The sequence below is a fragment of the Phacochoerus africanus genome, chromosome 5 (genome assembly GCF_016906955.1).
Source record: "Phacochoerus africanus isolate WHEZ1 chromosome 5, ROS_Pafr_v1, whole genome shotgun sequence".
In the NCBI taxonomy this organism is placed as follows: Eukaryota; Metazoa; Chordata; class Mammalia; order Artiodactyla; family Suidae; genus Phacochoerus; species Phacochoerus africanus.
Window position 1 is genome coordinate 46,262,629 of NC_062548.1, and position 14,176 is coordinate 46,276,804.

A 14,176-nucleotide genomic window follows, 5' to 3' on the forward strand; every position below is an offset into this window, starting at 1 on the left:
ACATTTCAGGAGACCTCGAAGCTTGTCTCGCACTGTGGTACCAAAGGGATTTGGTCCTGAAAGTCCCGCTGTGGCTTAGCGGGTTAAGAACCTGACTGGTATCCATGAGGATGCAGGTTCCCTCAGTGGGTTAAGGTTAGGGTGTTGCTGCAAGCTGCAGTGTAGGTCGAAGATGTGGCTTGGATCTGGTGTTGCTGTAGCTGTGGTGTAGGCCAGCAGCCAAGGCTCCGATTCAACGCCTAGCCTGGGAACTTCCATGTGCCACGGGTGCAGCCATAAAAAGACCAAAAAAAAAAAAAAGGGATTTGCTCTGGAGAGCCCTCTGTGGCGCCTTGGGATAATGAGCTGGCTTGTCCCTGTGGAGGCACCGGATCGCCCCCTGGCCCCACACAGTGGGTTAAGGATCTGGTGTTGATGCAGCTGTGGCACATGTCGCAGCTCCGGCTTGGATTCAACCCCTGAGCCAGGAATGTCCACAGGCCACAGGTGTGCCCAGAAAAGCAAACAAACAAACAAACGAAGAGGATTTGATGCAGTCGTGTGCTGGCTTAGGATACTGCAAGGCACATAAAGTCGGTGGCTCAACCCCTGTGGGCTGGGGTAGGCACAAGGTGAACGAGCAGGTGGTCTGGGACATTCGGGCAGAGTGTGGTGTGGGCTCAAGTTCTTGGAAGAGGTAGTTGGTCCGGAGTGGATGCCAGGGCACCGAGGGCACCCTGAGGGCTCAGGCTGGACCGGCGCTGTCATGGTGGCCTTCGTCCGCCCAGTCCACCAGCTCACTGCTCTGGAACCACAGCTGGATCTCCCTCTGGGCCCCTTCCACGGAGTCGCTGGCGTGGATGACATTCCTGTGCCAGGCAACAGGTGGCAGAGGTAGAGCACAGGCTTCAGCGTGCACTTTGGGGGGTCCCAGGGACAGTCTGTCGACCCCCTACTGTCTAGGGGAGCAAGCCGGCTGATGGTGCAGAGCAGAAAGGAAGAACAGGGTAGCTGGAAAACTGGGTTCCAGTCTGACCTCAGCTCCTTACCCAAAACCTCATCTGTCCCGTGCCCGCCTCCAAGGCCTCTGGTGAGAGTCAGGTCACAAACAGTGACAGCAGTGCATGCACGAAAGGGTTTGGGGAAAAAAACAGTACTGATCCAGGAGTTCCCGTCATGGCTCAGCGGTTAAGGAACCTGACTCACATCCATGAGGACGTGGGTTCAATCCCTGGCCTCGCTCGCCGGGTTCAGGATCTGGTGTTGCTGTGAGCTGTGGTGTAGGTTGCAGACGTGGCTTGGATCTGGCGTTGCTGTGGCTGTTGCGTAGGCCAGCGGCGACAGCTCCGATTCCACGCCTAGCCTGGGAACCTCCATATGCCCTAGGTGCCACCCTAAAAAGACAAAAATGCAAAAAACCAACCAACCAAACAGAAAAACCAGCGCTATCCCCAAATCAAAAGTCTCTTCGGCTTTACCTTCCCCCAGCAAGCCGCCCAGGGCCAGCGGATCTGCCTTCGGAGCAGGCTGCCACCCCCAGTGCCCAGTGAGCTTGGCTGAGGGGGTCAGGGCCCCTCACCTGCTGATATGGATGCTGAAGTCTCCCCGGATGGTGCCGGGAGCAGCCTCGGCCGAGTTGGTGTGTCCTATCATGGCCCTCGAGGCACAGACCACGTTGGGACCTTCCCAAACCTGCAGCACAGAGATAAAGGAGGTCAGGAGAGGCAGGTCACCCAGGGCTGAGTCCTGGGCCACCGCCCCTTCTGCCGTTCCCCGCCCCTGCTGTACCATGGCCACCACTGGGCCGGAGCTCATGTAGCTGATGAGGGCTGGGTAGAAGGGCTTCCTCTGCAGCTCGTGGTAGTGCTCAGCAAGGAGGCTTTCTGGCACCTGGGGACAGGGTGGGGGGTGAGAGGGGCGCCTGGAGAGGCAGCCCCCCCCCCCGGCACCGGGGCAGTGACTGTGCTCTCCCGACCACAGGCCCTTTGCAGACGACACCTCTACCTACACCAGTTGGCATGCCAGCCACGAAAGCAGAGCGCAAACACCTCCCCACCCTCCCCTTCTCCTGCCAACACCAGGCTGCCCCAGCCTGACCTTCACTCCTTCAGGGATGTGGGCACTGCCTGAACCCCCAGCCGCAATCGTCCGGACGCAGGGCGGAGGTCCGTCCCCTCAAGGACACCCACAGAATGAGAGCCCTGGTACCTGCAGCATCTTCATCCCCACCAGCTTGAAGCCCCTCCTCTCAAAGCGCTGGATCACGTCCCCGACGAGCCGCCGCTGCACCCCGTCTGGCTTCACCGCAACCAGGGTCCTCTCCCGGGTCCAGGAGGGACAACCTGTAGGAAAGGGGGTTTCAGGGCTGCCTCAGCCTCACTCTTTCATGACTCCCGAACCTGGGTTCCGCTGCCGGGACCCAGGTGCCACCTGGGCCTACCTTGGCCAGAGCAGCTCAGAAGTGTGGTCCCACGGCCAGGACTGGCCAGCATGCTGCCGCCTCTCAGGGACAATGAACACAGCGGGTCCATGGGGACTACGACCTGTTGGAGGGGCTGCGGCCCCACCCAGACGGTGACAGAAGTTGCCCTTGATGGAGCCCATGTTCCCCAAGAGGGCATCTGACTTAGCCTGGATGCCCGGGGAGGCACAGTCCAGCTCAGCGGCCACCCTGCGGCCCACAGATGCTGCACCACGAAGGCAGAACACGTCTCAGCCTGACCATCACTCCTATGGGGCTGTGGGCACTGCCTGAACCCCCAGCCGCCACATCAGGGGGGACCTGGCTCACCCTCTGGGTCTCAGGTGGAGGACTGGCAGGGAACCAGGGAGAATGACATACACTTTCCCCACCAGGTGGGCCACAGAAATGGGACAAAGGGACCCGGGAACTGAGGAGAAAGGTGGAGGTGGGGACACTTGGGAGAGTATCCCCCATGCGGTCCTTGGCTAGGCTGCTGCTTTCAAGGCGGGACACTTCCAGAGCTTAGTCAGCACTGCCCAGCCTTCCAGCTCCCAAAACCCAACCCTGGGAGGCCCTACCAGGGAGACCCAGCATCCTTGCCCACCCCCAGCCCCAGGCCACGACCAGAGGTAACCCCTGACCCTCCACATTGGGTACAGCAGGGTCAAGTGTGCTTGTGCGTGTGTGTGCTGCACCCCCAGCCAGATTCCCAGGCTAGGAGTCCAATCGGAGCTGTAGCTGCCGGCCTACACCACAGCCACGGCAATGCGGCGTCTGAGCTGCGTCTGTGGCCTACACCACAGCTCACAGCAACACCGGATCCTTAACCCATGGAGCGAGGCCAGGGATCAAACCCACATCCTCATGGATGCTAGTCGGGGGTTTGTTAATCACTGAGCCATGACGGAACTCCTGACTTTTCTTTTTTTTTTTTGGCCGTGCCCATGACATTCATAAGTTCCCAAGTCAGGGATAGAACCCGTGCCACAGCTGTAATCAGAGCCACAGCAGTGACACCACCGGTGGAACCTTAACCTGCTGAGCCACCAGAGAACCCCTCAAGTGTGCTTTTGAGAGGAGTCCAGACGCTGATTGTGGGGCTCCGTCCTGAAAAGAGGGAGGAGAGAAGTGGAGGAGAAATGAGAAGTAGGTGCAGGAGGGCCAGTGTCGTGGGGCATCCACAGCTGCCTTTCCATCTCTGGGAGGAAAATTAACCAGTGCGCGTGAGCAGGGCCTGGAGCACAGGCAGAGGTGCCGCCTCATCCCTTCAATGACGCCACCAGGAGTTCCCATCGTGGCCCAGCGGAAAAGAATCCGACTAGTATCCATGAGGATGCAGGTTCGAACCCTGGCCTTGCTCAGTGGGTCGGGGATCCTGCTTCACCTTGAGCTGTGGTGTAGGTCGTGGCTCAGATGCCGAGTTGCTGTGGCGAAGGCTGGCAGCTGTAGCTCCCGTTCGCCTGGGAACTTCCATATGCTGCTGCTGCGGCCCTAAAAAAATAAATAAATAAAAAAGCAATGAAGCCAGCGGAGGAAGCCTCGTCTTACCCGGTCCCCCAAAGCCCAGTGCCTAGAGGCCGGCTGTCTCGCCTGGCCTGCTACCAGCGGGCTCCTGCCTCTGCCGCGGGTGGCAGTTCCCTCTTGCCAGCATTTGGAATGGCAGGGCATCTGCCGCTCAGAGAGCATCTGAGGGCCGGCAGCCAGGGTGGGAAGACCTGGCAGGTACCCGCAGGGCCTCCAGCAGGGATGCACCAGCCAGGAAAATGCCCCAGGATTGGAGTGTTCACCTGCTGCCAAAGACGCCCACAGGAGCGCCCAGTCCACTGGGACCCCATCACCACTCAGTGCGGCCACCATGCGTCTGGCTTCCTCCTGCTCTGGAGGGGGCGCCCCTGCCCGGAGCCTGGCAGAGGAGGGGAGGGGGCGCCGCGGTGGGGGACGCTGGCGGCGAGCGAGCGGTGGTGGCGTGCGGGTGGTGCGGTGCGGGTGGTGCGGTGCGGGTGGTGCGGTGCGCGCAGGGCCCCAGCCCCGCTGGAACACGAGGGTCGCGCGGGCGCGCAGCTCCAGCCTGCCAGCCCGAGCCTCGGCTCTCAGCCCCGGGGCCTCGCATGAGCCAGCAAAGGTCTGCTCCCCCTTCCCCGGCAGACTCACCCGAGTTGGGGCGCGCACACAAGCGGGGGCCCCCGGCCAGCGCGCCGCACAGCAGCCTCCGCAGCGTGGGGTGCCCCGAGAGGCCACGCATGACTCCCTGAGCGTGGGAGGATAGGCCCGGGGAGGGAGCGAGGGAGGGAGAGAGAGAGAGAGAGAGAGAGAGAGAGAGAGAGAGAGAGAGAGAGAGAGAGAGAGAGAGAGAGAGAGAGAGAGAAGGAGGGAGGAGGCGGGAAGGAGGGAAGGGGGGAAGGGGGAGGGGCGGGAGAAGGGAGGGAGGAGGGGGAGGGGAGGAGGACAGGGGGAGAAGGGAGGGGAGGGGAGGGAGGAGGGGGCTGGAGGGGAGAGGAGGGAGGGAGGAGGGGGGCTGGGAGGGGAGGGGAGGGAGCTGGGAGGGAAGGGGAGGGAGGAGCTGGGAGGCAGGGGAGGAGGAGAGGGGAGGTGGGAGGGGAGGAGGGGGAAGGGGGGAGGAAGGGGGAACAGGGAGGGAGGGGGACCAAGAAGGAGGAAGAAGAGGGAGAGGGAAAGGGGAGAAGCAGAGGGAGGAATGGGGAGGAGAGATGGAGGGGGGAGAGAGGGGAAGGGGAGGGAGAGGTGGGGTGGAGGGGGGCAGCACGGAGAGCTTCAGTCCCGCTTTTTCCTACGCCCACCCAGGCCCACAGGACCCTGCTTCACTGGGGAAGGGTTGAAAGTCCATCTCTGTTAGAGTCAGAAGAAGAAAAGGAAAAGCAATGAGCCCAGGGTGGATTATTCTGCCGAGGACCAAGGCGGTCCTCAGCATCCTTTGCATCATTCAAGTCCTCCAGCACCTGTCTCAGGTTGAGCCCCTGTCCTGGCAGCAGGGCCAGCTTCCCGGGCAGCTTCCTCCCGCCTGAGTCTCCCTCAGAAGCTACACCCCATCTGGGGAGGGCAGACCTGGCAAAGTCGGGCGGGACATCCCTGCCTTTGGACAAGGAAATGCTGCCCCCATTGTCCACCGGCCTCTGCTGTGAGAGCTGCACTCCTGTGACTGGAGCAGTTACCGCTGAAACCTCTTGCAGAGCTTGTGACTTTATTAGGGGGCTCAGACAGCGTCTTGCTGCTACTGCTAGGGTGGAGTTCCTGGCATGCTGCTGTTTGAAATGCGAAATCTTGTGTAATTAATCCTATCAAGTGCATGTATACTTCTTTATGCTGTTGTAGATGGAATTGTTCCTTAATTTCATTTTCAGGTTTCGTTTTTGTTTTTGTGTTGTCTTTTTAGAGCTGCACCCATGGCCTAAGGAGGTTCCCAGGCTAGGGGTCTAATCGGAGCTACAGCGGCCTGCCTACACCACAGCCACAGCAACGCCAGATCCGAGCCATATCTGAGGCCTACACCATAGCTCACGGCCATGCCAGATCCTTAACCTGCTGAGCAAGACTAGGGATCGAACTCACGTCCTCATGGATGCTAGTCGGGTTCATCAACCGCTGAGCCAAAACAGGATCTCGCATTTTCAGGTGTGAATTGCAAGTATACAAAAACACAATGGAGGAGTGCCCGTCGTGGCGCAGTGGTTAAGAATCTGACTAGGAAACATGAGGTTGCGGGGTTGATCCCTGGCCTCCCTCCGTGGGTTAAGGATCCGGTGTTGCCATGAGCTGTGGTGTAGGTCGCAGATGCGGCTCAGATCTGGCGTTGCTGTGGCTGTGGCGTAGGCCGGCGGCTACAGGTCTGATTTGACCCCTAGCCTGGGAACCTCCATATGCCGCAGGAGTGGCCCATGAAAATAGCAAAAAGACCAAAAGTAAAAAAAATAAAAACACAATGGAGTTTTGTATCTTGCAACTTAACTGAACTCATTTATTAGTTCTAATAGCTTCTTAGTGAATTCTTCAGGATTTTGCACATGCAAGGCTCATGTCAGGAGTTCTCCTGTGCACAGCAGGTTAAGGAGCCGGCATTGTCACCGCTGTGGCGCGGGTTCGATCCCTCGCCCAGGAACTTCCAGTGCTAGTGAGAATCTCACTAATAGCATGGGATTCTCAAGAAAGCTAAAAGAACCTGCTGATCAGGAGGAAATATTTGCAGATCACATATCTGATGAGGATCTAGAATGAGGAATTTACAAAGAACTCTTGCAAATTAACAACAGAAAACCCCTCAACCCGCAGCTCATGCGACCCTCGCCTGAGCACGGACTGTACCCAGTGACAAGGAGAAGAGAGCAGAATTGCTGGGAAGTCGCCTTGAGGATGGGTGACCAGATTCACTGGTCTGCTTCCCCCTTTCTCCTGCCTGCCGCCTGCCCGCTGAGCTTCCTCTCTCATCCCCAGGGCGTCACTCCAGGAGAAGCCAGCTGCCCTGTGGACAGGAGCCCACGACTCCGGCCAACAGCCAGCAGGGCCCTGACGCTGGCCACTGCCACGGACACGAGATTAAGAGCCGATTCTACCCCAGTCCAGCTTCGATGTCACCGAAGCCTTAGCTGACACTTTGGCCTGAGCAAGGATGAGGTGGGTGGGAAATGAGGGGCTTTCTGGAAGATTCCTGCTTGGTGAGACACTGCCCTGCAGGGTGGGAGAAGGGGGTGAGCCACAGGCTCTCGGGCTGTGTCTAAACTTGCACCTCTTTGGGTAAACCAGGAAGTTGCTGGCACGTGTGACAGGAAGTAGGGGTCCAGGCTGCCCCTTCTGTGTCACCTACAAGCCAGCAGCCAGGAGAGCCTTAGGCTCATTTGCACTGATTTCTAGGTACCTAATTATTATTATGGATTTCCAATTCATTTCCATTTTGACCAGAGAACCTATTCAGCATCACTCAAATTACTTTAATTAATTTATTTATTTTTGTTTTTAACGACTGCATCTGTGGCATATGGAGGTTCCCAGGCAAGGCGCCAAATTGGAGCTCCGGGAGTTCCCATCATGTCGCAGTGGTTAACGAATCCGACTAGGAACCATGAGGTTGTGGGTTTGATCCCTGCTCTTGCTCAGTGGGTTAAGGATCCGGCGTTGCGGTGAGCTGTGGTGTAGGTGGCAGATGCGGCTCAGATCCCGCGTGGCTGTGGCTCTGGCGCAGGCCGGTGGCTACAGCTCCGATTGGACCCCTAGCCTGGGAACCTCCATATGCCACGGGAGTGGCCCAAGAAATAGCAAAAGACAATAAAAAAATTGGAGCTCCAGCTGCCGGCCTACACCACAACCACAGCAACGTGGGATCCGAGTCGCCTCTATGACCTACACCACAGCTCATGGCAACCCAGTGAGCGAGGCCAGGGATCGAACCCACGTCCTCATGGATCCTAGTCAGATTTGTTTTCACTGAGCCATGAGCGTAGCTCCTCTTTATTTATTTATTTGGCCACATCGGCAGCACAAGGCAGTTCCTGGGGCAGGGATCACGCCCACACCACAGCTGCAACCCTCGCCGCAGCATTGCCAAGGCCGGTCAGTACCCTGCTGAACCACCAGGTGCTGAACCACCCAGTCTAGCACTTCCTGCCTTTTCCCTGGCGTCGATGGCTCCAATATTTGGTGTCACTGTTGACGTGGTTGGATATAGGGCTCTTCTTTTGCTATTTGCTCTCCGTTTCCCCCTTTGATGTCTCTTCTTTTTCTCCCTTCCCGACCTCTTTTTTTTTGTTTGTTTGTTTTTTTTTTTTTTTGGTCTTTTTGCCATTTCTTGGGCCGCTCCCTCGGCATATAGAGGTTCCCAGGCTAGGGGTCGAATCAGAGCTGTAGCCACCGGCCTACGCCAGAGCCACAGCAACGCGGGATCTGAGCCGCGTCTGCAACCTACACCACAGCTCACGGCAACATCGGATCGTTAACCCACTGAGCAAGGGCAGGGACCGAACCCGCAACCTCATGGTTCCTAGTCGGATTCGTTAACCACTGCGCCACGACGGGAACTCCCCGACCTCTTTTGGATTACACACATGTTGTCAAATGCCGTTTATTTACTGGCTTTTGAGCGACACCTATGCTTTTCTTCTTATCGGTTCCCGTGGGGATTATAATTACATCCTTAACCTTTCATGGGCTACTCAGAGTCAATACCCTGCCACTTTTGCGAGATGCACAAATGCTGTCACAGCAACGCCAGACCCAAGCTGCATCCACGACCTACACCCCAGCTCATGGCAACGCTGGATCCCGGACCCACTGAGCGAGGCCAGGGATTGAATCTACACCAGTCAGACTTGTTTCCCCTGCACCACAATAGCAACTCCCAGTATCGGCTCCATTGTTTCTGAGAAGGCATAAGTTGTTCAAATAGTTCTTCCTGTGAATGTCATTTTTCTCTGGCCACTTTTAATATTTTCTCTTTAGGAGTTCCCGTTGCGGCTCAGCAGTAATGAACCCGGCTAGCATCCATGAGGATGTGGTTCCATCCCTGGCCTCCGTGAGTGAGTTAAGGACCTGGCATTACCATGAGCTGTGGTGTAGGTCGCAAATGCGGCTAGGATCCCACATTGCTGTGGCTGTGGTGTAGGCCAGCGGCTGTAGCTCTGATTCAGCCCCTAACCCGGGAACTTCCATATGCCATGGATGCAGCCCTAAAAAGACAAAAAAATAAAAACGATGTTTTCACTTTTTTCCTTTTTTTTTTAAATTTTAGGGCCACACCAGCAGCATATAGAGGTTCCCTGGCTGGGGGTCCAGTCAGCGCTGTCGCTGTTGGCCTACACAACAGCCACAGCAACGCCGGATCCAAGCCGCATCTGAGATCTACACCACAACTCCCAGCAACACCAGATCTTCAACCCACTGAGCGAGGCCAAGGATCGAACTTGCGTCCTCACGGATGCTAGTCAGATTCATTTCCACTGAGCCACGACGGGAACTCCTATTTTCTCTTTAAGTTTGATTTTCAGTAGTTGATTCTAACGTGTCTGGGTGTGATTTTCTTCGTACGATTCTTCTTAGGGTTCATAGACCTGCTTGACTCTGTAAATTAATGTCTTTCACCAAATTCGCTTTTTTTCTCTAGGCCTCTTTTCAGCCCTGCTCAGCACACAGCAGGGGGGCCAGGGCAGAGACTTCTAAGAGCGGGGCTCCCAGGTAGACTCGCCCCCACCTGCCAGCCGGGAGGAGCCCTTGCGCCTGAGCCTGGCTCCCGGCAACCATCCTCTGCCACGTCCCCTTGAGAGGGGCCAGGAGTTGGCCTTGGTCACCACCCTCCTTTGTAGTTGGACCTTGTCCCAGGCTCACTGTAGGCCAGGAGCCTGCCGCACCTGTGCCCTCTACCTTCTGGTTTGTGAATGCTGGACCCCGAGGACAGGAAGCATTCCCCCAGATAAAACGGGGATAGGAGTTCCCCTCGTGGCTCAGTGGTTAATGCATCTCACTAGGAACCATGAGGCTGTGGGTTCGATCCCTGGCCTTGCTCCGTGGGTTAAGGATCCGTCATTGCCGCGAGCTGTGGTCACAGAACGTGGCTCAGATCCTGTGTTGCTGTGGCTGTGGTGTAGGCCAGAGGCTACAGCTCTGCTTAGACCCCTAGCCTGAGAACCTCCATATGCCATGGGTGTGGCCCTAAAAAGCAAAAAAAAAAAAAAAAATTTAAATAAATAAAGAAAAAGAACTTTTGTCTGGGTAAAATAAAGATTCAGAAACTCTCTGTTCCCAAAACTCCTGGGGAAAGGATGCCTCTGGGGCCTGAATGTCTAGGCCCCTGGTCTGGTTTATGCTGACAAGGTAAAGAGGAAGCGGACTGTGCTCCCTCCCCAGACCGCGTGGCGGAGACCCAGCTCCTTCCTTGAGGGTGTTCTTCCCGCCTGGGGCCCTCACAGGGCCTGGCACACTGTCGGGGAGGCGGGAGAGCAGCGGGGGTCTGAGGGCCTCAGCACTTCCCACTGTGCAGGGCTGAGCACTGGCCTTCTGCTGGGAGGGAGGCCCAGGGAGATGAAGCCACGGGTGCTGGCTGGCGATGGGCTCAGGGGGGGGTGGCAGCCTGGCGGAGAGGTCACCTCCTGGACAAAGCCAGACAGGCAGGTTCCGGAAAGGGGACGGGGCGGGGCGGTGGCCGGGGACAGACAGCGCCTTCCTCTGGCGGATCTGGGTGGGGCCAGAGACCTCGGAAGCCACCCGAAAACCCACGGGCGCCAACCTCCTCTCTGATTATTCTGATAAACGTGAATTACAGTTTTGTCTTTGCTTTTGTGAAACGTTGACTTTTTTTTCCTGCTTTTTAGGGCTGCCCTGGCAGCATATGGAGGTTCCCAGGCTCAGGGTTGAATCGGAGCTACAGCTGCTGGCCTACACCACAGCCACAGCCATGCAGAATCCTAACCGCGTCTGGGGCCTACACCACAACTCACAGCAACGCCAGATCCTTAACCCACGGAGCGAGGCCGGGGATCGAACCTGCAACCTCATGACTCCTAGTCAGATTCGTTAACCACTGCGCCACGACGGGAACTCCTAAACTTTGACATTTTAATCCAAATCAAACATGCTCATGCTTACTGTGCCAGGCACGGACTGTCAGTCCCTCCGGGTGAGTGGGCAGCCGTCCACAGCCACTTGCTCCACATTCGCAGAGCCGGAGGAGGCTCCAGTTTGGAAACGGACGTGTTCCGAAACCCGATCGGTGTGATTCCAGGAAGCCGGAGGGGTGCTGGTGTTTCACTACAGGTGTTACTACACCTGCGTGAAAATGCGTCGGAAGCACAGACCCTTCTTTGTTCACTGTCCCTCTCGTAGGTTGCCACAATTACAGACACCGCTGAAGCCAACACCTCTGTCCGCCTGTCCTTGAGGCTTTGCTTCTATTATCGTCTTTGACTGTGCCTGCAGCAGGCAGAAGTTCTGGGGCCAGGAACTGAACCTGCGCCAGAGCAGTGACCCACAGTATGGATGCTGCTTAGCCGCCAGGAGCTCTTCTGTGACATTTTAATGTTGCCACAGTAACCTGCAAAGGTGGGACAGCCCATCGTCAGGGCAGCAAAGCAGGAGCTGCCTGTTGCCAGCATCCTGAGAGGCCTTGTTCTCCCTCCTGTTGGGACAGTTTGACCCCTAGTGGGTACTTGGATCTTTCCTCTTCCTCTCCTATAAATTGCAGGGATATTTGTGTCTACTTTGCTTTGGGGTTATCTTTTTGTTTGTTTGTTTTTTGCTCCTTCAGGCCGCAGCAGAGGCATAGAGTGGTTTTGAAGCTGGGGGTCAAATTGAACTACAGCTGCCAGCCTACCCCACAGCTGCGGCAATGCAGGATCCGAGCCACGTCTGCGACCTACATCACAGCTCAAGGCAACTCGGGATCCTTAACCCACTGAATGAGGCCAGGGATCGAACGTGCAACCTCATGGTTCCTAGTCAGATGCATTTCCACTGCCCCACAACGGGAACTCCGGCACTATCTTTTTTTCACCGTGTAAATCTCCCTCTATGTCTGGAACATTCACCTCTCAACACAGGCATAGCACACGCTTTCTGCCACTTGTCTTTTGACTTAACTGGTGACCTCTATCCTTGATCCTTTCACAACTTCTTTTTTAGGGCCGCACCCGTGGCACATGCAAGTTCCCAGGCTAGGAGTCTAGTCGGAGCTACAGCTGCCGGCCTACAGACAGCCACAAGCAACGTGGGATCACAAATTCACCGAGCGAAGCCAGGGGTCGAACACTCATCCTCATGGATCCTAGTCAGGTTTGGGAATGGCTGAGTCACGAATGGAACTCCATCCTTTCATGAGTTTTTAGAACCACATTAACCTTGTAAACAATGCAGTCAAATTAGTAACTTTTTCTTCATGTTCCCAGGGTTCCTGACTTGTGCAGAAATTCTTTCCTATGCTTATGTTCTCGCTTCCAATATTTTTATCACTTTATCCTTGGCAGTTGCTGACTTGATCCAGTTGGAATGCATCCGTGTCCTGTGAGGTTGCGTACAGAATTCACAAGCCTCTGCACAGGGCCTCCTGCTGCAGCGCGGCTGGCCCTTCCCACCGTTCCCATTGCTGACTGAGGCCCAGAGGTGGGTCTTTTCCTTTATTAACCCTCGGTTACTTAGCAGAAGTCTCCGGACTTTCGTCCACCCGCTGGGCACGGATGCCTCGCTTCTAGCCTGCTGGGGAATTAGCACAGGAGCCTCACACTGCGGGGCCCTTCGGGGAGAGCAGGGCTGGTGGGGGACCCCAGAGCCCAGCCTGGGGCGGGGATGTGTCTCGGATGGACCAGTCCGCGAGGCCCCGTGCTAACCACAGCTGCTGTCCCCAGCAGGATCTGGGTCAGGACAGTGCAGTAAAAATCGCAGCTCAGCAAAATCCAGCATCCGTCTCTGTCCCTTTAAATTGAGAACCGGGGAGCCCCCTGCAGCTAGGGGCAGGGAGGAGGGCCCAGCCCAGACTCCAGAGGAATGAAGGGTCTCTTTCACAGCTTCACACCTGGGCCTTCCTCCCCCACCCCCAGCCTTCGGCGGTCTTGGGTTCACAGGTCAGCTTTGCTTCCCCCCCCCCACCCCCCACCCCCCCCCCCACCCCCCCGGCCAGAGCTGCTCGCCTCCGCCTGCTGCTCAAAGCGAATCACTTTTTTTCCCTACAAAAACTGTAGCTTACTGGACACATTACTCCGCCCTTCCCTTTTTTGGGCTAAAAGTGCCCCTTGGGGAGTTCCTGTCGTGGTGCAGTGGTTAACGAATCCGACTAGGAACCATGAGGTTGAGGGTTCGATCCCTGGCCTCACTCAGTGGGTTAAGGATCCGGCGTTGCCGTAAGCTGTGGTGTAGGTTGCAGACGCGGCTCGGATCCCGAGTTGCTGTGGCTCTGGTGTAGGCCGGCAGCTACAGCTCCGATTGGACCCCTAGCCTGGGAACCTCCATATGCTGTGGGAGCGGCCCAAGAAATGACAAAAAGACAAAAAAAATTAAAAAAATAAAAAATAAAATAAAAATGCCCCTTGGGAGGCCCTGACCAGACCGTTCCCAGTCGTCCTCTCACAGCCCTGGGCATCCGGGTTTATCATGTCCCAGCCTTTGAACCTCCACCTGCGGACGGTGATTCGAATACCCCCGCCCTGAGCGCCGGGGTCTGGGTGCAAGCGCTCCCTGCGGAACAAATGCACAGCAGGAGATGAAGTGAGGCTCCGCCCAGCCCAGCCCGCCACCCAATCCCACCCTTTCCTCAGGCTCAAACTTTTACATCTCTGCAGAGGTGTTCGGTGCAAGAAAAAAGGCCTCTCCGGGCTTCCTTGTTTGCATTTCTCTAAGGAAGGAGCTGTTCGTTTGCATATCTTTCTCAGTCTTCTCTGGGCACTTCCTGTGGGAGAGCTGGGATTTCTTACTTGTTTGTGGGAACTCTATATTATCAATCGCATTTAGATCGGCCCTTTGGGATGTCCTCCCGTGGCTGGCTTGCTTTTTGACTTGATGGGAGTTTTGCTTTTTGACTTGCTTTTTGGCTTGCTTTTTGACTTGATGGGAGTTTTGCTCTGCAGGAAACTTTGATTTTCAGGCCTTGCGTCCCGTGTCCAGCGTCACATTTAGAAAAGCCTTCACTTCCCCCAGACTGTGCAAGAGTTTCCTTGGAGGCCCCGTCATTTCCTTTCCACGCTGAACTCCCTCATCTGTTGGAATCTACGCCGCTGCCGCCGCCGCCGTCAAGGCTGAGGAGTGAGTCCC

General features: G+C 56.6%; 1 protein-coding gene across 2 annotated transcripts; it reads right to left on the bottom strand.

The window, feature by feature from the left end:
- Positions 1-521: 521 nt before the first annotated feature.
- Positions 522-4,745, bottom strand: NME4 (NME/NM23 nucleoside diphosphate kinase 4). Of its 2 annotated transcripts, none has more exons than XM_047781122.1 (5): positions 4,595-4,745; positions 2,188-2,321; positions 1,768-1,869; positions 1,559-1,671; positions 522-848 (listed from the first exon to the last, which is right to left on the bottom strand). In XM_047781122.1, exons 1-5 carry the CDS (start codon positions 4,683-4,685, stop codon positions 725-727), a joined length of 564 nt encoding a protein of 187 aa, XP_047637078.1. In that variant the 5' UTR covers positions 4,686-4,745; the 3' UTR covers positions 522-724. The 2 variants fall into 2 exon arrangements, with proteins under 2 accessions (XP_047637078.1, XP_047637077.1); XM_047781121.1 differs by lacking the exon at positions 4,595-4,745 and adding an exon at positions 2,420-3,161.
- Positions 4,746-14,176: the final 9,431 nt, after the last annotated feature.